The 26,860-nt window shown below is 31.1% G+C and overlaps 3 protein-coding genes across 6 annotated transcripts; 2 read left to right on the forward strand and 1 right to left on the reverse strand.

The window, feature by feature from the left end:
- Positions 1-143: 143 nt before the first annotated feature.
- Got2 (glutamate oxaloacetate transaminase 2) lies at positions 144-3,017 on the reverse strand. The gene is made up of 8 exons (XM_003706252.3): positions 2,819-3,017; positions 2,344-2,500; positions 2,136-2,264; positions 1,820-2,041; positions 1,588-1,744; positions 1,416-1,514; positions 1,027-1,343; positions 144-946 (listed from the first exon to the last, which is right to left on the reverse strand). The coding sequence occupies exons 1-8, from the start codon at positions 2,911-2,913 to the stop codon at positions 824-826; spliced, it is 1,299 nt and encodes a 432-aa protein (XP_003706300.1). The 5' UTR covers positions 2,914-3,017; the 3' UTR covers positions 144-823.
- A 552-nt stretch (positions 3,018-3,569) lies between these two features.
- On the forward strand, positions 3,570-6,640 carry MFS18 (major facilitator superfamily transporter 18). Of its 2 annotated transcripts, none has more exons than XM_076530764.1 (9): positions 3,570-3,748; positions 4,557-4,596; positions 4,664-5,010; positions 5,093-5,266; positions 5,568-5,700; positions 5,868-5,964; positions 6,037-6,202; positions 6,266-6,424; positions 6,485-6,640. In XM_076530764.1, exons 1-9 carry the CDS (start codon positions 3,640-3,642, stop codon positions 6,622-6,624), a joined length of 1,365 nt encoding a protein of 454 aa, XP_076386879.1. In that variant the 5' UTR covers positions 3,570-3,639; the 3' UTR covers positions 6,625-6,640. The 2 variants fall into 2 exon arrangements, with proteins under 2 accessions (XP_076386879.1, XP_076386880.1); XM_076530765.1 differs by lacking the exon at positions 3,570-3,748 and adding an exon at positions 3,783-4,305.
- A 619-nt stretch (positions 6,641-7,259) lies between these two features.
- Positions 7,260-20,996, forward strand: LOC100882525 (uncharacterized). Of its 3 annotated transcripts, XM_076530763.1 has the most exons (9): positions 7,260-7,932; positions 8,928-9,420; positions 9,568-9,667; positions 9,785-10,497; positions 10,631-10,810; positions 10,895-10,940; positions 11,043-11,157; positions 11,220-11,956; positions 12,885-20,996. In XM_076530763.1, the coding sequence occupies exons 1-9, from the start codon at positions 7,886-7,888 to the stop codon at positions 12,947-12,949; spliced, it is 2,496 nt and encodes an 831-aa protein (XP_076386878.1). In that variant the 5' UTR covers positions 7,260-7,885; the 3' UTR covers positions 12,950-20,996. The 3 variants fall into 3 exon arrangements, with proteins under 3 accessions (XP_076386878.1, XP_003706320.1, XP_012147694.1); XM_003706272.3 differs by having other exon boundaries at positions 7,261-7,932; positions 9,571-9,667; positions 10,895-11,157; XM_012292304.2 differs by having other exon boundaries at positions 7,262-7,932; positions 10,895-11,157.
- The last annotated feature ends 5,864 nt before the right edge of the window (positions 20,997-26,860 follow it).

Consider the following 26,860-nt stretch of genomic DNA (forward strand, 5'->3'; position numbering starts at 1 on the left):
GTTGAACGAATGTATATCCAGTGTCCTTTTAATTTGTTATATCCTTCACATTTGTTATATTCATATACATATACCTTTTAAGTCTGAAATTTGGAAATTTTTAAAGATATTCCTTGTTATTGGGTAATTAAAAGACACAATGATACAATATATTGAATTTATTGCATATTATATCTAAGGTATTAGAAAAATAAACGATTAGTTTTATTGACATTTGGTACAATTAATAGATAAATTTACATGCATTAATCGTTTGATTGATTAGTAGAATTTATCTACATAGAAACTAAATGTATTTCTTATATTAAAACAAAATGCTTTATATATTAATTAAATACAACGTCTTAGAAATCGCGTGACAATTAGGTATAGGCTGAATCTCTTTAAGAAAATACAATGAAACATCTGTATTATCCATGATTGAACAAATTTTGATACAGATCACTATTTATTTTTTCATTGGTATATATTGTGATCTGTTATGTTACTCTGTTTCTGTTTCAATTATCCATAGCTTACTTATAGAATGAACTATTCAAACGGTAGATTGTAGCCTACATTATCGAAAAAATAAATCTCATCCTGGAGGTATAAAGATTACTAAATCTTATATAATTCTAAATATAATATATACCAAATATAAGTTAACATCGTACTAGAGTTTCATAAAAAGTTATACTGCCTGCAGTATCTCTATAATAGCAGTATGTAAGATTAAATGCGTTTCATTTTGATGTAGGTTGCAGTTTGTTTATATGTAAATCGCATGTTGGAAATTATAAGGCAGAATTTGGCTAAGTTAACCATTGACAAAAATGTTGAACTATTTTGTAACTTCATGCATAGCTTGTGCAAGATATTCTACATTTTTTGATGTCACTCCTGCCATGGATATTCTGCCATTCTTGGTCAAATAAATGCTATAATCTTTTGTAAGTTTCTCTACCTATAAAATAAATATTAACACAAACAATTTATTACCAGTTAAGTTAAACCACAAAAATTATTAATTAGTCTTCACTATACCTGAGAGGGATTAAGACCAGTAAAGCAGAACATTCCAATTTGATCTGTAATATGCGACCAATCACGAGAACTACCATTCTTTTTAAGATTCTCCTGTAATTGTTTACGCACGGAAATAATACGGTCTGCCATTCCTTTTACATCACAAAGCCATTCCTGCTTCATTTCGGAATTTCCTAATATTTCGTTAACAATTCTAGCACCATGAATAGGTGGGTTAGAATAAATTGGTCTAATCAAAATTTTTAATTGTGAAAGAACACGATCAGTTTCTTCCTTAGACGAAGTAACGAACGTAAGTGCTCCAACACGCTCGCCTATTTGAAAGTAGTAATGTTAGAAAGTGTGTTTATATGTATTTATATAATATTTTTAATTTATCTCTTTACCGTATAAACCCATATTTTTAGCATAGGATTGAGCTAAAGCAAATGGAATTCCTTCCTTAGCAAATAATCTAACTGCAAAAGCATCTCGCACTATATCACCTAAAAATTCGTATTAGATATTTAAATATATTAAGTTCATAGTTTCTTAAATATCACATTAATATTATTATACCTGTAGCAAATCCTTGATATGCCATGTCAAAGAAAGGAAACAGATTTCTGTTCCTTACTACTTTTGCCAATTCTTTCCATTGTTCTGGTTTGGGATCAACACCAGTAGGATTATGTGCACATGCATGGAAAAGAATAATAGATTTTTCTGGCATTTTCTGTAAAATGTAACATTGTAATTAATACTTAAGACTATAATTCTATACTTTTTAAATAACTGATATGTGACTAACACATATATCTTCTAGGAGACCCTCACTGTCCAATCCACAAGTTTTTGGATCATAATAACGGTAAGATTTTGTTGAAAGTCCAGCAAGTTTGAATATAGGACCATGGTTCCCCCAAGTAGGTGTTGGTAAATATATTTCTTTATGACCAGGGAAAAAGTGTGTAAAAAAGTTTGCTGCAATGCAGAGTGAACCTGTCCCAGAAAGTCCTTGAACAGTAGCATTCTAAACAGTAATATAAATAAAAAATGTAAGTTTTTAATGATATTTTTATTCATAATCTTTTTTATTATTGGTAGACATATAGTAATATACATACCAGACAATTCCTAATTATATCACTATCTTCACCAAGTGCCAGGTTGATGCTATGCTTACAAAATTCTGCATTCCCTGCTATTGGTGCATATTCTTTATCCATACCCTTACATTTAATTTTTTCTTCAGCCTATAAAACATGTAACTCTATTATATTCTACCATTTTTATTGAATTATAAATTGTACTTTTACTAAATAGCAATTATACCTTTATTACACTTGGTAATAGGAATGGTTTACCATTATCATCACGATAAGCACCAACTCCCAAATTAACTTTTTTTGGATTTTGATCCCTCTTATATGCTTCTGTAACACCTAAAATTGGATCAGGTGGTCCCATTTCAACATGAGACCACCATGAGCTGGAACATGAATGATAAATACTTTAATACTTCATAAAATAATAGATAATAATAAATAATAAATATAGTAAATACTTTAATAATTTATTTATATTTAAATTTAATAGTTGTACATGTTTTCATTCAACAATTTATTCACATGCATTATAATGCTTTAAATATTTTATATTCATTTGAAATATTTTGTGATATGAAATTTCTAAAAAGTAAGTTTTATATTTCTAATATGAAATTGAATAGCAACTGTTATTTTCAAATAACTAATATCTCATAATAATACTAAGGTTAAAAACTACACTAAAACCGTTAAAGTCTTACCTCATTGGTCTAACAATATATGATAAAACATTATCATTTTTGTTAAGTAAATGTCGAGGAAAATTGAGTCTAATAAGGCTCCTACTTTGTGTCATTTTCTTAGTAATGTAATATAATATTTCAATAGGTTCTAATCAAGTGCCTGGACCCAACTGCTGACGTTTATCGTGTATCGGTTATGTACAGTATAATATATACTCATGCGCGTATATGTGAAACAGTGTCACACACTGTAACATGATTGTATCGTATTTTTTTATCAAATTTGCACCTTATTTGAACAAACAATTAGTTTTTTTATCATGTAATTATTATCCAATATTATTCTACATTGCATAATCAATTTTTTATATAATATACTATATATTATAAAAATAATCATACGTGTAATTAACGATTATGTATTTACAAGTTCTATCAAGATAAAGATTTTTATTTTTTATGTATGGTTACATGTTATACAACATGACGCAAATATCATTATTCTGTACTTATTCAGTAACCAATAAATCTTCAAGGTCAAACGAATAAATGATTACGCGATTATAGAAATACCTATTTTGAATTTGTATATAACGTCTTGTTCAAAATTTATCAATTTGTTCAAATGATAAGCTTCAGACGATTCATTTTGATTTTAAACATGCAAATACTTTATCGAAGATTTTGATTTAAAAATATTAACATTTAAGAACATTATCCTCAATAGGAAACAGGTACCTGACATATGGTACATACATAATGTATGAAATATGTGAAGCAATAATTATACATCTCAAATACATTTACGCATATCCATTTAGTAAATTCAAGCTTTCCATATGGATACATGTACACAGCAAAGATTTATGCAAAATAAAAGTATATGCAGCTTCAGCAAAATAAAAGTATATAGAGCTTCAAGTAGAAGCTCTCAACAATTCAAAGGAGGTACAATATAGAAATGCAAAACTTGTAGGGTTCGGAAAAGAAAAGTTATTGGTTGCCTTGATCTTGGTCTAAGGGCCCAATTTATTTAATATTACAGAAAGTTTTATATTTTATCAATTTTATTTTGTTGCGCAGAATTGTTTATATTATTCTGAGAATTTAGAACATTTTTAATTTAGGAATTAGGGAATATGGAAATTTGAAAAGGTAAAATCCGTGGCAAATGTTTAGGTGTTCTGATTTATCGTTATTCAAAGAAAACCTGTGTATACAGAAGTGACATTCACTTATACATAATATATATACGTATATGTGTTATCATAGACGATTGAAGGAACAACTTCATATTATTGACTACTTCACTGCGTGAAATTTTCGAATGGTTCATTTTCAATTTATTTATGTACGTAGGAAATGCAATTAAGATTAAAACGTGCAATTTAAAAACTTATGTAAGCAAAGTGAATATACAATCCCATTTTAAATATGACCTGTCATACAAAAAGAACACAGTAGTCATTTGCGTTTAGTACCTTTCGTAGGTTGTAAACGTAAAGGTACAGTTAATTTGTTATATAAAATTTAACTAATCAAAAGAATGATTCAAATGTATAAATTCAGTATTGCTTGTAATTTTATAATATTTAGAAATAATACAATGTTACTCTAAGTTTTAATCAATATTCGTCAATTAATAGTCATAAAAATATGCATATATACAACATATGTATTTTAAACAAATGAAACTAACCATAGTTCTTTATGAACTAAACTATTTGATGAAAAATGCAAATGCAAATACCTTTAGGATTCAACCAAGATGAGAAAACAAATTCATCTTGGTCAAGGTAACTATTATAAATATATCAAAAAACATTTTCATAACAAATATTATAAATCTGAACTATTTTGTAGAAAGGAAAGAAGAAAATGGTTTTTATCACTATTGTGCGGCACTTGTCTCATATATGCCACAAGGACATCTGTTCCCTTATTAATGCCAATTATAAGTAAAGAGAAACAATGGTCCAAACCAGATTCTGGAATAATATTATCTAGTTTTTTTGGTGGTTATACCTTAACACAAGTTGCAAGTGGTTATATTAGCGATAAAATTGGAGGACAAAAAGTATTATTAATTTCGGCTCTTGGATGGTCTATGACAACATTCTTTATGCCAGAAATTATAGAATTCTTCTCAAAAAGTGATTCATCTGTATTATTAGTAGCAATTGTAAGAACAATAAATGGAGCATTCCAAGGTATTTTTATGAAATTAACAAATTAAACTTAAACACATAAAAAATATATGCTTTTTAAACTTACAAAAATTTTACATTATAGGAATGCATTTTCCTAGTATGATTAGTTTAATAAGTCAACGATTACATGAAACAGAAAGAGCATCATTTTTTAGTCTATTAACATCTGGATCTGCTCTTGGTACATTGCTTACTGGATCCTTAGGTTCCTATTTATTGGAAAACTATAACTGGATGACAGTTTTTCAAATTTTAGGTAAATAAATGTATATATATTGTATTTAATTGTTTGTATTTTGATACCATATTAATTATTTATCTAGATTTATAAAATGTATTTAACTGTTTCCTTTTCGTGTTATATTATAAGCAGTAAATAGGCTGAAATTTTATTGTGGATTTTAATACATTCACAATTATTTGAAAATATTTTTCCAAATGTATTATAGGTATATGTGTTTTTAATTGTAATATTAACATTGTTAATGATTGCAGTGTATTAATTACTAACATATGCAGCTTGTGAATACAGTAAACTAACAAATTTATTCATATAGGAGGTTTGAGCTTGGCATGGACACTTCTATTAAGTTACCATATTCTCCCATTTAAGGAAAGAACAACGTCTATTAAATCTACTACTAGCTACACTTTGCCTTGGTTGAAGCTCCTGAAAAAACCTCCATTCTGGTAATCATTGTGCATGGGGTCAATTTGAATTCAATTATCATAAATCACAAAATTTCTGACACAAAACTTAATGTAAAAAGTATATATAGTTATAAATATTTTTTTATATATAGTGCAGTAATAAATTGTTAAGTAAATAGCTCTCATATATAAACCATAATTTTCAGGGCATGTGTAATAGGTCATGCTTGCCAAAATAATTGCTTTTTTGTATTGTTGTCCTGGATGCCAGCATATTTTCATGATACATTTCCTGAAGTGAAGGTAGTTAATTACTAATAAATATTCCAGTATTCTGCTTGATTTTCAATGTTTTAAACAATTTATAACATTTAGGGTTGGGTTGTAAATATGGTACCATGGTTGTCTATTCTACCTTGTACATTTTTGGGCAAAGCACTTTCTGAAAAAATCATCAGAGCTGGATACTCTGTTACAGTGACACGTAAAATAATTGAAACAATATGTTTTATAACTGAAGTTATAAGTTTACTACTTTTAGGTATGTGTATAATAGCACCAAATAAATAAGTAGTGAAATGAAATATTAAATTATGAATTTCAGCAAATGTGAAAACCTTCCAAAGTGCTATAATTTGTCTTGCATTTATAATTGGTGGATCAGGTTTCCATAACAATGCAATTGCAGTGAATCCTTCTGATCTTGCACCCAAACATTCTGGCAGTGTATTTGGATTAATGAATACTGTTGGTGCTATACCTGGTAAATAAAAGTACAAATGTATTAATATAAAGCAAAAATATAATAGTGACATCTTTCCAGGATTCCTTGGAGTATATTTTTCTGGACATATTCTGCATGTAACACATAGCTGGTCCGTTGTATTTATATTTATAGCTATAATAGATGCATTAGGATGTATAGTGTATTTGTTATTTGGTTCTGGTCAAGCAATTATATAAAACATTGTCAATTAAATCTTTGTTTTTTTTTTCGATTTATTGTAAATAAGTTTTACATTTGAAATTAATTATACAAGTTGTATAAAAATATTAATGATGAATACGAAGATATTACAAATACTTCTAATAATAAATATGAAAATGTTTCCGAGAAGTCCCGGGAATGATAAGAACACAACTTGGGTATTGTACACTACGGGGAATCCCGTCTTTTAAAAAAAATGGCGATATAAGAAAGGGAAATTCCAACCACTCATGCAAACCAAAGAATATTAGAAATTTTCAAATATCTAAATTCTCGAATTCTTAAATTTCCAAATTTTCGAATTTTTAAATATTTAAATTCTTAATTTTTAAGACGTTTCACAACATCAGTGTTTTTTCTGAAGAAGACTACCATGTTCGTGTAAAGTCCGTTCACACAGAATCATATTTTTTTATCGTTTTTCTTAATTACTTTTATTTCTGCAGTAAGATGAATTGTATACATAATATACACATACATACATTAGTTTAATAAATTGAAAAAATTACTGTCTATTAAAAATATAATTACTACTAAATCGAATATTTCAAATTTCATGTTTGTACGCATACTTTTCTACCTATTCATAAGAGATATTAGTTATATATTTTTCAGAAAATAAATTCTGCCATGTTAGATCAAATATTAAAATATCCTTTTTATCAGAAGGTAAATTGAAAGTAACCAATACGATGATTGGTATCCATGATTGTCAGCCACATGAAAACGCTGCTTAATCCTAGACGGGAGCAGTAAGTGCCTGATGCCTTTTTTAACGCGAGCATGTGAACGGACCTCGAGACTCAGACTTTTCGATTCGGAACATTTTGTGAAAATTAACATACGCAGCAAAGACAATTGCAGAGGTAGAATTTTACTTCCGATAACGCGATCGTGCGCTCGTTTATGGGAAGTTTTTGATGAACGCGTGGTTCGTTCGTCGCCGCTTGTCGTTTTCACCGATCATTCGGTCGTTCTTGCCTCTGCCTGCTGCCGCGAATGTGGATGCTTCACGGTGTGCTGTACTGCTGCTGCCGCCGCTGTGCGTTTGATGTGCTCGCCACGGCTGATTGCCCCCGGATTTTGAAGAGTCTTTCACATTTGTGAACGGTTTGGAACTGGTTCGTTATTGTACCAGACCCCGCCGTGATTGTCACTTGATAGCAACACCCGAGGCGCCAAAGCTGTCCGCATCGGCGCTTTCTTCAGCCCAAGTGGTATCAATGTTGTCTGGCAATGGTGTGTAAGGAGAACGTGGTATCATGGTTTGGGAATCTGTCCAGGTAATAGAAACATCATCAACCCTTGTTCCTGGTTAATGCCATATTTTCTTTGTCCAAGATAAATCGTTTTGTCTCTCTTATCCCTAATCACGCTGTTACGTTTTCCATCGTGACCTCCTCATTCTTCTTGCTAAATTTCGAACTAACCAAAAAGAATATTCTACGATCTTAACTAATTGTGTTAGAAACTATTCTGAACGTACTAACATTCGACGAGTTGTACGAATGTTGATTTTCGTTGATGTCCAATTTACTTCGTTTTCGACGCGTAATTTTTCTGTTTATTGCATCCAAGTACCATGTATGGTAGTAGCTATATTTGTCTATAATTACTGGTACATTTAAAATGTAACAATGAAGTGATACAATACATTTTTTGTATGCTTCCTTCTTGAAATTGAAAATTGTAACATATATATGTATATTTGTATTGTTATAAATATCAGTACCATTTATAACTTCTCTTAAATTTTATGTATTATTAAAGATTTTTGAATTAGGTATAAGTTAAATGAAATATATACATATCTCTATTAGAAACATTCATATATGTATATTATATGAACTTTAAATATCATTTTAATGCTGTTTTAACAGTTATTTCTGTAATTGATGCTCTTAATAACATTTAATAAACTATTTTATTTTTTTCTAAGATATATGACAATTTACAAAGACTTATTTTATATGACATTCAAAGCATTTATGTCATTAATGATGCACTTGAAAACTTAATATGAAATATATAACATGAAAATAAAACAATGTAAGATGTAAAATTAACATGTTTATAGTTATAACAAATTACAAATAATTAAGTAATTTCCTATGTATTGACATGTTCATATAATTTCCTGTACATATGAACTTTTTATAAAATATTATTATATTTATTAGCTTTAATATACATAAATTGTATATATATTAGCATTTTAAGATTTTAATATATATAAAAAGAAAGTGCCTTTATAATATGTATTTTCATATATGTGCAGTTATAAACGCATCGATGTCATGTGCACGTTATTAAACATGTGCCTGCCATTTGAAGTACGATATCTTGGCACTTGCGTGGAGGATATTGGTAAGCGGGATTATAATGACCTGCGTGACACGGAACATCATGCAAATAGTGCCTCTGATCTTGCTGAGCTGACGACTTTAGGCGTGGCAGATAAACGCACACGAAGAAAACTTGCTCTTTATATGGCATTATTACATTCGTGTAATTATGCATGTGCAGTTATCTTGTACAAGAATCTATCAAATTTTGACTACCAAGAGATCTCTAACCTATTAAATGGGACCATCTTTACACCGGATGACCAACCTTTGGAAGAGCTGCTCTTATTGTATACGATGGCATTAAATCATCCAGCGTTTACTTATGAGCAGAAAAGTGTCTTCGGTAACATCTACATAAAGCTTCAAGAAGAAGAAGCTCGATTGAATCTCTCAAAGTCAAATTCAGCCTACAAGCAAACACAAGTATGTGTTTTATGTTAACCATTAAGTATTTAATCTACTATATTAGTAATATTAAAATACATCAATTTGAACATTTAAACACTGATTTATTTACAAAATAAACAAATTTTTTTATTATTTGTTTTGTTAATATATTTATTATAATAGCAGGGTTGTACACCATGTATGAGCACAAATGAACGATTAATGGACACAGAGATGCAAGGCAGTTGTATGATGGCTCCTCCACCAATGCAAACTTACCATGGTAATTTGTATAACTTATGCAATTAGTAAATAATTATAAATTGAAAACAATAATTGTTTATACATACAATTCTCTATTAGTACAGTGGTGTTAATAATATTTGTATATTATTTATAGGAGAAATGGCAATGAGAAATAATACCATGGTAACTGGAGTTCCTCCTGGTCTTTCGATGCCTCCACCTGGGTTATGCTTACCAACTCCAGAACAAATGCCAATGGGATCAGGTGGTGCAACACAGTATCTTCACCTTGGTTTTCCATCAGTAAATCATATGCCACCATGGACAGGTCAGGTTATGATGGGAAATCAACTGATGTATCATACTGGCGATATGTTGGCTTATCCACCTTCCCCCTTAGTCAGTCGCCAGTCGTCGCCATCCCAATCTCGATCTCCTAGTCGCAGTAATTCCCCAATGGGTCGCAGAAATAATACCATGCCGCGCACCTCTTCACAAGTGACACAGTCTACTTCGAACACCTTAACAACATCAACGAGTGCCTCTAACAGTCAGACAAGCATCTCCAGTTCGAATGCCAATTCCCTTCCTCCACTTCCCACGTTGGGTACGAGCAGAAGTCATCCTAGTCAACCTCCACTGCTTCCATCACGTTCTGTTCCCTTATCTATCAGCAGTTCTACTACTTTTTCACGGCATAATAGCATCGAGAATACCTCTTCTACCTTAATTCCGGCAGCACCTCAATCAAAACAACCACCACCACCACGATTGCGATCTTCGACTTCTGGTGACTCTTTACGAGAAACGTTAGGAAAGGAAATGCCAAATTTCAAAGGCAATTTGCAGAATTTTTCTCTCGACGAGGTGAGATAGTATAGTTTTAGATTAGTTGATGCTTATATGTTATAAAATACTGTAAAATATTTATTTTGTATATAATACATAATAGAAGTTTTTATAAGAAATTCTTATATTACTTACAACATATTGAGTACAGATTCGGAGAATGAGCGATGAGGATTTGAGGGAAATAGGATTAACGCCAAATGCAGTAGGACAATTACGGAGTATAGTTAAAAGTCAAACCACTAACGGTTTAAATCAAATCACTCCTGATAAAAAGTTGGACAATACTACTAGCACAACACACCCAGTTGTAGACCCAAATGAAAATGAAGTAATGACTAAATACTTTATTTAATATATTAGAACAGTTTTAATTTTCACTTGAATATTATAAAAATAAAAAAAATATATTTAGGCTATACCGGGAATGGAGATGTTAAACGATAACGGCAATCAAAGCAGTAAGTCAATGCCATTACAGGAACAGCATCCGGCAATGCATCATCATCATAATCATGCAGCTACTTCTAATTTACGGCGATATCCTACTATGCCACCATTAGATCCTGCGCAAATACAGATGTATCCTGCACCACCACCGATGTATGCTGCACAAAATGCGCCCTGTTACGCCTGTCTCACGTTACCCGTTGCTGGGGTACAAAATCGGTATTCAAGGTAAGAAGAACGGTAACACTTGTTCAAACAAACCGATCTAACGTAACGTTAAAACATTTCAGGTGCAATGCTCAACACGTATACTGTTTGACACAATTACAAGCCTTGAGGTTAGACCCTGAGAGTAGTAGGCATTGTTCTCAAAGTAGTAGTTCGGACAGTACCGGTAGTAGATCACCGCCAGAAACACCACCAGCAGCACCGTGGGTGAGTGGAAGCGAGAATAACGCGCCACCAGTTTCTGATCACCTTAGTTCCGTGCCGGTACATTCTACGAGTGCAGTGTCACACGCAACACCTCAGCAACCTATACAATCAGGACCGGAAAGGCAACGTACCAGAAGAAATCAGACGCATGTTATACGTCATAAAAATCAAATGGTGAACGGTGGTGGACCACCGAATCTTTCACAATGTGTTTCCTTCCCTGCACCGCCGTCGCATTCGCAGGTCACGTATCTGCCGCATGGTCATTTCTCGGCTTTGAGACCGAGCAGTGGTATTTATTCGAACTTCTCGCATGGACCGTACACAAGGCCGGCTTATCCAACTACCTACCAACCAAACGGTGAAATGATGTACCAGTATCCTGGACATCCATCATCAGGAGGTACGCCACCACCTCCTCCAAATGCAGCCGCAACACCAGTACAGGCGCCTTATATGCCACCTACTCCAGTTGTTACGTATGCACCTGCTGCCGTCCCACCAACGAAAATTTCGTGTTATAATTGTGGCAGTAGTAGTCACCTCGCAGTCGATTGTAAAGATCAAACTATGGAGGACCTTACTAAAAAAGGTAATTTCTTTTATTGGTTTTAATCTTATGCTCTATTTATTTTTCATATACAAAATATTAATATCAAATTTGATGAAAAATATATATATCTCTGTATTCTGATTCATATAATTAAGATGTATAATTGTGTGTATGCAGAATATCTCAAAAATAATGTACAAGCTGAAAGCTGCGGATTCTGTAAGAAAAACAAATTGAAAATTCCTTTACTATTTTGCAATTTATCTTCCTTTTCAAAATGTAAACAATGTGAATAGTTGAGTAGCTGGTCAATATCAGCTTCTAGAAAAAAAGGAGCCTGAGAAAATGAAGACTGAGGTGAATGACCGTTTTGTGCCATTAAAGTATTGGAAGAGTGAAGATCATAAGTTTTGAGAACAAGATTTCAAGGGTCCTAAACTTTCGAAGTTGATTTTCCAATTTTTAGTTGTTTATATTGTGACGCGAGGTTGTAAATTGCAAAATGATAAAAGAATTTACAATTTGTTCTGGTGTGAAGAATCTACAGTTTTTACGTTGTACTTTGTTATTGAAATGCTCAGTACATACATGATGTCCCGTAGTACAACGTAATACAAGCGAAAAGGTAGTATATATTAATATATTAAATTGTCTCACTGGTAGATAAGTTTACTTATTATTTATAAATTGTATTTAATATTATGTAGTATAATAGTTACCTTGTTGTGGTCCAAACATGCTTCCAGACACAGAAATGTTTCAAGTATTTTTTTAAATGAAATTTAAGTTTTTTAATCTGTATGGATGTACTATATTAACTAAATTACTAATAAAATAGAATAAATGGACCGCATATAAGGTTAAGAGGTATTATGATGTTTGTAAGAAATTAAGATTTTCACAAAATGTATACAATTTGTATTATCTCTTTCCTTTCACAAATACTAAGAAGAATTTCGACTTTCAGCTCAGTATCGTCTAGACTACAGCATAATGAAACAACCTGGAGAGTGCCTAAGTTCTGACAAGTGATCCCCTGCCACGGACCACTCAGCAGTTTATCGCCATCATCATTACCGTAATTACTGTTACCATCATTGTCATTATCATTGTCATTACCACTATCACGATTCCGCCACAGCAATACAATCTAACAAGGGAACATATCGAACCCGCACACACCGATTTTGATGAAATTTTTATGGGAGATAGTTCTCAGAAAAACATTTGATACACATTTTTTATTTATCGACAATCGTCCATATCGAAGGGGCGATAACAACCCTCAAACTTGAGAATTGAAAATATATTTTTTGGAGCATCTCAAAAATTAAAGCGTTTAGAGAAAGTGATATATTGAAAATTTTAACTTTTTATATAATTTTTATTGTTAATTATCCACATGTAAATTTGTAGAGGTATATGAACTGAAAAGGTTAACGCATATATGAAGTAAAGAGGTTATGTGTTATTGTAATATTTTTTGCCATGTAGTGATATTAGCAATGAGAATAAAATGAAAAATTCAAAGTTTCAGTATATTATCTGAATAAATGATTTTTTGAGAAATAGCTGATTTAAAAAACAAGGCTACACGCTTTAGTTTTTGAGATATGGTAGGAAATATGTTTCTAATCCTGAAGTTTGAGGGCTGTTATCACCCCTCCAATATGAACGATTTCCGCTAAACGGGAATATGTATGAAATATTTTTCTGAGATCTATCTTTCGTACAAGTTCCATCAAAATCGGCGTGTGCGGGTTCTCGATATGTTCTTTTGTAAGGACCGTTCAAAAGATGACTGCTATCGCTCCTCGTGCAAGTTTTTGGTGATTTTTGTAGACATCCCTTATATTCAGGACGACGATTTTTTAACAGAGGATGTTTCGCGATTCACGGTACCAGGTATACTTTTTACAAGTTCTTATTTATGATAGTAATTATTCTTAACTATGATTGTAAAAAAGATTTCGCGTCGTGTACAAAGGATGAAAAGAAAAAATGCAAAAAAAGAACGAAGAGAAGCATTACACAGAATGCAATGTTCTTATCTCTAAGTTTTTAGAATACATTTTGAGAGGTTTGTGTTAGGTATTGATTCGCGTCTTTCCAACGATACCTATGGGCTACTTACCACCCCATCTCGTCCCGGTTTTTCCCTGTTTCTCTAGTAAACTAGCCATAAATGAAATGCAAAGAAAAAAAAGAATACAATGCAATGTGTTCTAATTAGGTGAAACTACCACGTTTGACTATATTTATCATTCATACTTTTACTTCTACTAGTATGTCTACTACCACTATTACTACTATTACTATTAAAACTATTACTATTACTTCTATTATCGCTACACGACGTTTTTATGTATATATTTTCTCAATTCTTACATGCGCAACGCTTGAATGAGTGCAAATAAACAAAAAATGAAAAAAACACGGTGAGAAAGGAATACAAGTAGAAGAAAGTGAATAAGAATGAATGGATGTACATACATAATGCGATAAAGCGAGAAAGACAGAGAGAAAGAGAGTGAGAATGAATGAAAGAACAACAAACCATAAGTGTTCGATCGTTTAGCTGCCTTTGCGCTCCTGTGTGTATAAAATTACAAAATATACGCTAACTCATCACTCGTTTATTAACTTATTAATAGTTAGGTAATTCTCATCCTATTTATACAGATAGTCATGCAATCACGTGCAACTGAAGCAATTTTATACGATTTTTATTGATCGCCCATCTTTTTTAAGTATAAGCAAACAAAAAAAAATGCGTTACATGCGTTTAGAATCTTGTTAGCGGATAATGGAGGAAAAAATGAAAAGAAAAGAAAAAAAAAGAAGGAAAGAACAGTGTAACTTGAATTAAGCGTAAGCGTTTTAGACGTGAGTGGAGTGGCAATCTGCGTTGTACTCGTAAACAAGTTGCTACCTGCATTTAAACCGATTCTTAACTGAAAACACTGTTAGCGAGTGTTAAACTAATTCTATTAGAATCGCATAATTTGGCAGATATTTGTCTAGCTCCAATTAACTACGGTGGTTCGTAATTTTTAATTATAAAACCTCTTATTACTGTGCATCAGATCTATGTGAGTTAGATTTTAGGTATCTAAACTAACGAGAATCGAAACAAGAGTGAGAAGAGAACGGATAGGTGTGACTTCGAAAAAAAATATGCATTTAAAAAAAGCTTCCTTTCAAATAACTTCTGGGTATAAAAGAATTTCTCAGGTATTTCTTTTGGTTGGTAATGAATTTTCTTTTTGGCAGCTAGTCAGTAGCCACGATGAGTAAATTTTGAGATTAATATTTCTTTTTTTTTTTTAGAATTAATGTTTCGCAAGGATGAAAGTTTGACTGTGGGAAAGGGAGCGTAAGCTTTCAGAGACTTGTGATTTTACTATTGTATTCGAATCATCTGACGTTGATAATTTTATTCTAACAATACTAACTCGCTATATTGATATTATTTTTTTATAAAATGGAAAGATATTTCCTACATGTTTTCTAAATAATATATTTAATCTTCTCAAAGCTCCAAAGAGATCCAAAAATTAATTATTTATCGATAAATTACTGAATCAATCGAAAGATTAAGGTAGTGAAGAAACCATGGGTTTGATTATAAGTTAGTCAAACTTTTGTCAATTTCTTCGGGGAAATTCAATCGTCGTAATTTATAGAATCTGATTCGGTGTCGTGATATTTAGTAAAAGTGCCATTTTTATCCAAATACCCAGTGTCTTCATGCCGGACTATTAAGGAATATAAAAAAAAAATGAACAAAAAGAAAAAGTTTGTCTTGCCGTTACCATTGTAGTGATCGATCATTTTTGAAACTACCTGAGAAAAGTTTTGAAGTGGCTGTGACCGACGAGAAGTTCGTGAAATTTCTATTGAATCTATAAACGTTGAACATCTTCAATTTCATCATTAGAAGTAACACTTTTCTTGGTAATAGGCTATTTCTTTAAACGATAGATTTCGTCCAAGTGGGATACACGGAAGTAACTTGATAAATTGTAATCTGTTGTTTGATAACTAGAAATCTATTTTGTAACAGTGATGGGCAACTCTGTTCGTGAAATAGTTTCAATTAAAAAGTTTGAAAATCTGAAATTTATATGTACATATTTCAGTTTTCAAATGATCAAATTTTTCAATTTGTAAATTTACAAATTTCCATGTTACCAAATTTACAAATTTGTGAACTGAAAAGTTTGATATTTCTATTAACATGTTCTTAAATTTTGCAGGACTTGATCTGTCCATCGCTGTAACATGAAAAACAAAGGAGTCTGTAACGATCGAACTTTTCTAATAAAAGACTAATCTCGTATAATGGTAGAGTTTAAAATCTTACTCGTTTATAGAATTAATTTCAAATTAACTAATATACAGGGTATCCGTAAGAAGTTGTGGCCAAATCATTGTGTTAATACATTTAAATAGTCGAAAGATTCGTACGATGTCTAAAAAATACTGTTTAACACGTTGACAAGAATGAGGGTCTCATTTGACCAGTTCTACAATTTTAATTTAACACAGACGCTACTTGTTTCATATAGATCTAACGTTCCTGATTTTCCATATGAAATAACTTTTTATTCTACATATTTACAATAGAAAATTGGTGTATAATTTAAGAAATAATATAATGCACAAACATTGTATATCGTACACTATTTTGTAAAACGAAAGAACTTAATCTACGATGGATGAATTTCCAATTGATAGCGAATGTGTAAACTAAATGGATAAAGAAAATTTTTAGTAACACTAAAGTTACGCAAATAGTACAAAATAGAAAATTGAAGTATCGAATGGAAAAATTGATATTCTGAGTACTCCATATTGAAAATTATAAAAGTGTGTGCAACCAGAATAATAGATTAAGGAAACTTACAATAAACAAAAATATTATTTTTAACAAATTTATAAAGTAGATGTAAATGTGATTTTTATACAGCATAAAGGAGCAGTTAACATTATTTGTTGTATATAAAAGCTGAAATTTCCCAAGAAGTAGACACACAGTATTCGTGTATTAAGCTGATAGAATGAAAATTATTCACCTGTTTGAATTTATTAATACATAAATCAATTTGGTCCCAGTTCTACGAATACCTTGCATATTTTCCTATTATTTTTCTAGATAATCAATCAATTTGTACGTAGTAGGAAAGTGCTCGAAGCTTGCCAAGTAGTAACGAATCATTGTTGACGAAACGATATCCTGTAGCCACGTGTACATAATCAGAAGCAATAGTAATTATTAGAACGAGTTTCTTTATTGCTGCTTACTAATCAGCTGTTGAAATGTTGATAATCATTGGTGTATCCTTAACGATCTTCGATTATATTGGCAATAAGATGAAAAATCTTCTTCTTGTAACTATAAGCAATATTTCTTAGCATAACACTAATAAAACATGTTTTACAAATGAATGTTGTATAGTGTTGTAACGCTGTAAGCAGCAATAAAGGGAAATTTTTTGTACTTCCGTTATTGATTTGCAGTTGTACAAAAAATTGAAATCTCCAAGTATCACATTAGCAATAAATATTCTATCGTTATTGCAACGAATTGAACAGAAGGATTATAACCGTTATTATTGTACAAGTTATTAATAATTTTACTAATTGTAATTATTTGGAATATGTTTCCTACAATCTTCTTCCCATTGAGGAACATTATACTTCTAATGTTGATCATTTTTATCAGTTGCAATGTTATTGAGAAGTGTTATACGGAAGACTCCTTTGTTTAACACATTGACTGCCATCTTAAAAATGGATATGCAAGATTAATTTGTTAAAAATTGCTCTAAATCCAAGTTGCTATGTTAGAATGATGATAACGTTATGCTGAAATTTCTATTGTTTTCACCGGTTAATTACATTAATTATACTTTAAAGGGCTGGTGATCCTTGTGGCAGTCAATGTGTTAATTTGAGTACAATCAGGTGCAGTTTAGGCTTTCTGTAAGGTTCTAGAATGTTTCTAGGAAATTTAGTTCTACATTTCTCAAAAGATAGTATATTTAGGATCTGCTAAAGGTTCTCATTTCTCATTTCTAGGTCCTCTTTAGGATCTCCCTAGAATCAGAGGTTCTCAAGGGTGTCTAGGATCTTTTAGGTTTCTAACTCTCAAAGTTCTAGCATCTCTCAATCTATTCTGAAGTTTATCTAGAGTTTACCTAAAATTTCTCAGACGTATCCAGAATCTGCCAAATTGTCAAGGTCCCTAAGTTCTTCCCAGCATCTAGAATCTCTAAAGATTCTCTGTATTATTTCTGGAATTTTTTAAGTCTCCCTAGGGTCTTGTATACCTTTAAGAAGCCTGTATTGCACTTGAAGTACATTCGAGTACGCATTTAAAGTAATGAAGAAAGTGAAGGGAAGGACAAGAGAGTTTTGTTGTTGTTCAAGTTCGAGGAAAGTTCAAATGCTCTTGATCAAATCAGTATTATACCTAAACGAATCAAAAAGAAAAAGTCAAAGAACCATATCACTTGAACAGAAACTGTAGAACAGGAGCGTGAGAGATTAGTAGTAGTAATAATTATAACGAAATGATAATATTAATGTTAAGGTATAGTAATAATAGTAATATTAAATTAAAAAAATATATATATATACATATATATAAATCTATATATTCGTAATAAAATAGAGATGTAAACTTTCTGGAAAGATCGAATCGTCCTTCGGGTAAAAGCCACTCATTGTTTTTCAATAATATCGACGATTGATAAAAATAAAAATAAAAAAAAAATGGACTCAGATATTATGAAAAACACATCTCGGCGCGTGATCTCGATTCGTTGAATTATTTATTAGTTTCAGCGTCTAATCTCCGTTAGAATGGTCGATTGTTGATTCGTGTATCATTAAGAGATGTACGTTCACGTTCTTTTCTTCTTTCCTCCACCACCACTGTAACATCACTACAAAGCTAACAATAAATTCCAAAGTACAAGCAATTATTCTTATACTACGAAAGGAACAAGTAGCTGAAACGTTTTGAAGGTAAAAGAAAATGCTGTCCAGTCTTTTTTGGTACAAATATATTTTGCATCGTAACGAAGTTCAACGACTGTCTGAACGAAACTTTCTCGACATTTTACATCTCTAACGCTTGAACCGGCAGAATGAATTTTGTTCCAACGAAATAAAAAAATATATATACAAAAAAAAAGAAAAAAAAAAGAATGACGTACAAGCGAGAAAAAAGTGACAAAATGTAAGAACGCAAGAAAGTTAGAGTATATGTATCTTCTTCCTTTTTTCTTGTTTCCAAACGCGTTTGGACATACAGGGGTGTAATTGGGCAGCGATTAGGACTGTACAGAGAGAACGTTGATAGCGAAAACGAAGGGAAAGAAAGATTCATACGAAACATACACACGTACACGTGCAGACGAAAGAAAAGGCCGGATGTTACACACAGAGAACATTTATCGAAGATATCGTCGGCATAGTGACTTAAAAGCGCTTACAATTACGATTTATTATAAACATTTTGCGGCGTTGAGCGAGCACGGCTCGTATTTACAATAAATGCAAGTTTGCACGGGGCGACCGTCGATCTGGAAGTCTTGCCCGATATGAGACTCACGAATGACAATACGCGTTGGCCTAACTACGGAGGGACCAGGGTGGGCCTGGTTCAATAATCACTGCAACTCCCTGTGTGGTGTGAACGGTGTAGGAAGTAGGAATGTTAGAGATTTTACTATTTTTTAATTAGTAGTTTTTGAATTATGTTGGTTCTCAGAATTTCAAATTTTCAATTTTCAAATACTTAATTGGCGATTCGCAAATTTATGAATTTACAGGTGCTTGAATTTTCAGATTTTCATTTTTTTGAATTTTCAAATTTAGTAAATTTAGTAAATGTTCCAGGTGTCCCAGATTTACTAGATTCTCAAATTTATGAGATTCATGAATTTTACAAATTTCCAAATTTCCTAAAATTCATAACTTTTCCAAATTCATGATTTCCTCAAATTCCCAAATACCCTAGATTTCTATATTCCCCAGATTCCCAAATTTATCAGATTCTCATATTCTTTACTGTCCCAAATTTCTTAGATTCCCAAATTTCTCAAATTCCCAAATTTTACAAATTTCACAAATATCATAAATTTCTCAAATTCCCAAATTTCACAAATTCCCAAATTCCCAAATTTTTCAAATTTCCAAATTTCCAAATTTCACAAATTTCTCAAATTCTTTAACTTCACAATTTTTAAATTCAACACCTTCAAATTTTCAGACACTAATATCCAGATGTTTAATATTTAAATTTTAACTGAATTTATTTTACCAATTTTTTTATTTTTTATATTCTTAAATTTTAGAGTTTCCAAATTCCAAACCTTTGAATTACCAAAATCTAAATATTTTCTAATTCTGTTTTTTTTATTTCAGATTTATAAATTTGTTCAAATTCCTCTATTTTCACGTTCTTAAATGTTGTAATATTCAGATCCTCAAGTTTGTAAATTTTCAACTTATAAATTTGTAAATTTCCTAATAGCGAAATTCTCAGATTTCTAAATCTTCAGTATAATTTATAAAATTCTAAATTTTTATATTTCTATTTTCTTAGTGTTGCAATATTCAAATTTTCAAAATTGTTTGACTCCTCATATTTTGCCAAATTGTTGAACCCTCATATCACTAAATTGTTTGAGTCCTTATATCAGGAAATTGTTTGAGTCCTCATATCACCAAATTACCAAATCCTCAGCAAATTAAATCCTGCCTCTATGAATTTCCTGAATTTATTCCAAAATTGCCGGTTCTCAAATGATCATACATTCATATCACAAACTTCCAAATCGCCAAACACCCAATCTTCCAAATCATTCCCAAATTTCCAACTCTACAAATACGAAAATTTCCAACTCTACAAATACTAAAATACAGAAATCACTCGATCGCATCCTGCAACCGCCATTAAACCCGGGCCCACCCCAGACAAAAATTCTGGTTACGCCAATGGCAATACGCACTTTGAACAAACAAATCCCCCAAAACAGAAAAGCAAAAAAAAAAAAAGCAAAAACCCGGACTACAGACCTGACAACTCGCTACATTGTGCGGTTTCCGATACTCGCCATTCGAGAGACCGAAAAACGAAGAAATCGATGACGAACCAATTGTCGAAGAAGCGTGTTGTCGAAGCATCGAAAAAAACCCCCCAAAAAAATGGTGTATGAGTGTAATCACGATACAAGTAAGAATAGAGAAAAAGCGTACGTATAAATAAAAGTGAAAAATCGTAAAAGGGAAGAGATTTTAGAAAGCATTTCGCGCGAAACGAGTTGTTACTCGTTCGTTGTTTGTAGACGGTCGCTCGTGTGAGAAGATCGGATCTTTCGACACGATGACGAAAATAAATCGTGGTACGGCACTGTGTAAAAAGAAACGGGGACAAGTGTGGAGCGAGAGAGCGAACGAGAGAGAGAGGAAGAGCGAAAGAGAGAGAGAGTATGAGAAATAAATACGAAAACGAAAAAAAATCTGTACGAAAGAGTTGTGCCACTTTACGTCATGTACATAAAGAATTCGGTGCGAATGAGGAAGCACGTGTGGTTCACGGAAGCGCGTATGTGACGAAGCGTGTTAGAGGAAATAAAAGATAGATTTACATACAAATATGTGATGTGTATATACATGCTATATATATGCATATATATATGTGTATATATATATATATACATACATATGTATATATATGTGTGTGTATGTATGTATGTATATATGGAAATATTGAGATATATTTGTAAATTCTGTTATCTGAATGCATTATAAATATTTTAACCTCCTGTAATGAAATATTTAATAAAAAACGTTACCAACCAATCCGTCTACACGTTAACGAAATATGTACTTTCTTTTGTGTGTGATATAGTACAAAAATGGGACTGTGTAAGGAAATTATAGTTTAATAGCGATCACTTTTATATGGTGGTTGTAGCTACTTTCTTTTATTTATGTGCTGATATACAGGGTGGAAACGTACTGTGAGCTATGGGGATTTTGGCGGAGAATTTACTGCTTAGATTTATTGGGTAATAGCAGGTTTCTTTGGGACAACCTTAGTTTTATTAGGGGTGATCGAAGTTTGGTGATTTGGAGATTTTGGAGTTGGGTTGAGAATTTTTTTATTTGGAAGCTTCAGGATTTTAGAGTTCGGGAATTTAAGAATTTGAGGATGTAGAAATTTAAAGTTTAAGGGTATTGAAATTTGAAAATTTTTATAGTAAAAAAATTGGGAGCAAGATTGAATAATTAGAATTTTTGGTGTTTAGAAATTTGGAAACTTGTGAATATGTAAATTTGAGGATTTTAAAATTTGGAGATTTACAAAATTAAGAATTTGGAGATTTAAGGATTTGGAAATTTGGAAATTTATAAAATTGGGAATTTGGCAATTTGGGGATTTGGAAATTTGGGGATTTACAGATTTGCGAAATTACAAAATTAGGAATTTGGAAATTTGAGAATTTGCCAATTTAGGGATTTGGAAATTTGGGAATTTGGGAATTTGGTAATTTGGGATTTGCAAATTTGGACATTTGGGGATTTGGAAATTTAGGGATTTGGAAATTTGGGGATTTGCAGATTTGAGAAATAACAAAATTGGGAATTTGGAAATTTGAGAATTTGCCAATTTAGAGATTTGGATATTGTGGAATTTATAAAATTGGGAATTTGGTAATTTGGGATTTGCAAATTTGGGAATTTACAAAATTTGAAATTTCACAATTTGGGGATTTGGGAATTTGGGAATTTACAAAATTGGAAATTTCACAATTTGGGGATTTGGAAATTTGGGAATTTACAAAATTGGAAATTTCACAATTTGGGGATTTGGAAATTTGGGAATTTGGAGATTTGAGAATTTACAAAATTGGGAATTTGGAAATTTGAGAATTTGCCAATTTAGGGATTTGGAAATTTGAGAATTTACAAAATTGAGAATTCGGAAATTTGGGAATGTACAAACTTGAGAAATTGCAAATTTGAGATTTTACAAGCTTGAGAATTTAAAGATGTGAAAATTTGAGAATTTGAGAATTTTAAATTTCAGAATTTGGAAATTTGAAAATTGAAAAATGAAAACTATTAAAAATCTGAAAATTTGCAATTTTATAATCTGGAATCCTAAAAATTTGAAAATTAGAAAATAAATATAGAAATTTAAAAATTTACAAATTCATAAGATTTCTACAATGTCATATGTACTAATGGGTCATTCCACGCCAAATCGATCACTTCTGAAAGTCAGCATCTCCGATTTTGCTCTAATCGAAATATGTTATAGTCCACGTGAAATTAAGGGGGGTTTAAGTCATCATTTTGCCGGTTTCGATTTTGTAAAGGAATGACAAGCCTTAAAAGTTTGCAATTTTTGCCCATTTTGGCGAAAATAGGGTTCACTTAGGAATTTTTTTCTCAGAAACTACTTAACCGATTTAGCTAAATTTTTTTTTTGTTTTATTCATGAGGGATTGGGCTATCATAAAATATTTTTTTTAACTTTGTCAATTTGTCATAAAATGTTGGAAAATTTAACCAAATTCTCTTTTTGCGTTTTTCTCTATGAGGGCCGTAAAGGGTTAAAATTTAAAAAAAATATGGTCACATTCTTTGAAGCTTCCCCTTTAAAATGAGCAAGACATTTGTTTAATACTGCCTACAATAAGTTGAATATAAGGTTCTGTTCCAACGTTCGAAATTCCTGGACACGTGATAACTATAATTTTACCTTACTATCTAGCAGGAAAATATTTATCATGTTATTCTTGAATGAATTCAAGTCCAACAGGAAAATATTTGCAGTCGAGAGTATTTACAAATCACTTAATTATAAAATAATGAACGTAAATAATTTAGATATCTACTTTAATGAAACATCCTTATGTATCAAGTATCCATGGAACATAAACAAATTCTACATATAATAATATCAACGTGATAAACTTTCAACACATATAACACAAAGTTCAATTTCTTACTAACATCTGAATTAACTTTGTCGGCTGTGAAACGTACAGGTTCTCGTAATGTGACAGCTTTAAACAACTCATAAATCAGTCCCTGCAGCAAATACTTTGTAAACGAAAATTGCATTTCGAAAAATGTATGAACAGAGTCATTTAGTAGTAGCCGAAGTCTTGTCGTATTGTTTTGAGATCGGTGGTATAAAAAAACCGATCATAATAGCGGAGCACACGACTCGCCTACCTGAAACGGGGGTACCCCGCGTCCTTTTCCAGCTTGTAGAGACGTCACTTTTCGAGGCTCCATCGTTCTGAAGGGCTCATTTTAAAGGGGAAGCTTCAAAGAATGTGACCATATTTTTTTTAAATTTTAACTCTTTACACCCCTCATAGAGAAAAACGGAAAAAGAGAATTTGGTTAAATTTTCCAACTTTTTATGACAAATTGACAAAGTTAAAAAAAATATTTTATGATAGCCCAATCCCTCATGAATAAAACAAAATAAAATTTAGCTAAATCGGTTAAGTAGTTTCTGAGAAAAAATTCCTAAGTGAACCCTATTTTCGCCAAAATGGGCAAAAATTGCAAACTTCGAAGGCTTGTCATTCCTTTACAAAATCGAAACCGGCAAAATGATGACTTAAACCCCCCTTAATTTCACGTGGACTATAACATATTTCGATTAGAGCAAAATCGGAGATGCTGACTTCCAAAAGTGATCGATTTGGCGTGGAATGACCCTAATATAAATCACTGAAGAAAAGTATTAGCTATTTCTATCTCAACAAAGCTCCATTACATTTTCACAACACACATCCGATTTATTTCTACCCCGCCATTTACTGCTATTTCGGATAACTTTAAGATAGCGTCCAAAATCCCATTAGCTCATTTGTTGATATAAACGAGGGATTTAGAACGGGCTTATTATGAAAAGTGGAACACGGTAGCTCTAATATCATCAGTCACATTTTACACGACACCCTGTATATTAGTGTTCCACAGAACGTAACGATGCAATTTAGTATTTTATTAAACGTGTATCATCGGTACAAATTATCGGGATATAAATTGAAGTTCAATTAGTAAATGAAGTTATGTTTTGAAAGGATGCGTTGAAGTACAAAATGTTATTTTATAGATATATGTCTCTCGAAACTTTGATATAGTGTTCATAGGGGTGGTTTTACCGAAAGGAGAGGTTTCAAAGAGCTGATAATTTTTTTAGAAATTAAATAAGAAAGTACAGTACGTTATATCTGCATTGTACGCTGTAGATAAGAGTTACGATTAATTTGTAATATTAAGAATTAAATTAAAGTAAATAAAATAAGTTGAATGTATTTTTCGATGTGGTTAAGAACGAATTAATAAAATATTCCGTACGATAATCAATAAATAATGTATATATAATTTTGGCTACTTTTTTTATAACCTATAATAGTGGATTTATTAGCAGGAAGGTAATTGTCAGATTTGTTAATAATTATGACACTCTGAAGTATCGGGATGATAAGTGATCGTGTCTATATATTGCCAATCAATTTTCATTAGTGGAAATATCGGAGTTAAACATTTTGAGCGCGATCGATCCTCAGGACTTCCGTTATGTAAGAGTGAGCATGTATGGTAAACTAAGCGACACGGATACCGCATTATGGTTTCACATAGAATTGATTTTTCACCTGAGAGTGAAAAAATTTTCAAATCCATAATACTTGATTAATTTACAAATTTTTATATAGAGGAAATTACTCATGTTTCTAACTTTTTAGATTTCTATATTTTTTAATTTTCCTATTTTGGAATTTTCAAATTTGTAAACGTAGATTTTCAAATTTCCATTTGTTTGGTTACCAGATTTTTATGCTGTCAAATTTCCTAACCTTCAACTGTAAAATTTCTAATTTTCTAAATTTCAATTTGTATCTTCTCAATTATGAGATTTCTAAATTGTCAAATTTTCAATTCCTCAATTGTAAAATTTTGAAATTTCTAATTTTCTAAATTTCAATTTGCATCTTCTCAATTATGAGATTTCTAAAATGTCAAATTTTCAATCCCTCAATTGTAAAATTTTGAAATTTCTAATTTTCTAAATTTCAATTTGTATCTTCTCAATTATGAGATTTCTAAATTGTCAAATTTTCAATTCCTCAATTGTAAAATTTTGAAATTTCTAATTTTCTAAATTTCAATTTGCTACTTCTGAATTATCAAATTTCTAAATTGTCGAATTTTCAAGCCCTCAATTGTAAAATTTTCAAATTTCAGTTTGCTACTTCTCAATTATCAGATTTCTAAACTGTCGAATTTTCAAGACCTCAACTTTAAAATTTTCAAATTTCTAATTTTCCAAATTGTAATTTACATTTTCTGTATTACCAAATTTCTAAATTATTAAATTTCCAAATCTTCATCTTCAAAATTTGCAAATTTCTAATTTTTTAAATTTTCTTTAGTTACCAAATTTATAAATTGTCAAGTATCCAAGTACTCTTCTTCAAAATTTCTAAATTTTTAATTTTTTGAATTTCAATTTGTGTATCTTCAATTATCAAATGTTTACATTATCAAGCTTCCAAGTGCTCAACTTCGAAATTCCTAAATTTTTAATTTTTTAAATTTGTATTTATATGTCTTCAATTATTAAATTTCTAAATTGTCAAGCTTCCAAGTGCTCATGTTCAAAATTATTAAATTATTATTCTTTAAATTTCTATTTGTATATCTTCAATTGTTAAATTTCTAAATAATTAAGCTTCAAAGTGCTCACATTCAAAATTATTAAATTGTTATTCTTTAAATTTCTATTTATATGTCTTCAATTGTCAAATTTCTAAATTGTCAAGCTTCCAAGTGCTCATGTTCAAAATTATTAAATTGTTATTTTTTAAATTTCTGTTTGTATGTTTTCAA

This window comes from Megachile rotundata, chromosome 4 (assembly GCF_050947335.1).
Source record: "Megachile rotundata isolate GNS110a chromosome 4, iyMegRotu1, whole genome shotgun sequence".
NCBI lineage: Eukaryota > Metazoa > Arthropoda > Insecta > Hymenoptera > Megachilidae > Megachile > Megachile rotundata.

Excerpts from the sequence above, each read along its gene's own strand:
- LOC100882525 (XM_012292304.2), top strand. The coding sequence starts at position 7,886 with ATGGTGTGTAAGGAGAACGTGGTATCATGGTTTGGGAATCTGTCCAG. Across the intron at positions 7,933-8,927 it reads TGGTTTGGGAATCTGTCCAG|TTATAAACGCATCGATGTCA; the intron begins GTAATAGAAACA and ends ATATATGTGCAG. Across the intron at positions 11,158-11,219 it reads GTACAAAATCGGTATTCAAG|GTGCAATGCTCAACACGTAT; the intron begins GTAAGAAGAACG and ends AAAACATTTCAG.
- MFS18 (XM_076530764.1), top strand. The coding sequence starts at position 3,640 with ATGGATACATGTACACAGCAAAGATTTATGCAAAATAAAAGTATATGC. Across the intron at positions 5,267-5,567 it reads GACAGTTTTTCAAATTTTAG|GAGGTTTGAGCTTGGCATGG; the intron begins GTAAATAAATGT and ends TTATTCATATAG. Across the intron at positions 5,701-5,867 it reads CTGAAAAAACCTCCATTCTG|GGCATGTGTAATAGGTCATG; the intron begins GTAATCATTGTG and ends CATAATTTTCAG.
- Got2 (XM_003706252.3), bottom strand. The coding sequence starts at position 2,913 with ATGACACAAAGTAGGAGCCTTATTAGACTCAATTTTCCTCGACATTTA. Across the intron at positions 2,501-2,818 it reads TATATTGTTAGACCAATGAG|CTCATGGTGGTCTCATGTTG; the intron begins GTAAGACTTTAA and ends TTCATGTTCCAG. Across the intron at positions 2,042-2,135 it reads ATATAATTAGGAATTGTCTG|AATGCTACTGTTCAAGGACT; the intron begins GTATGTATATTA and ends ATTACTGTTTAG.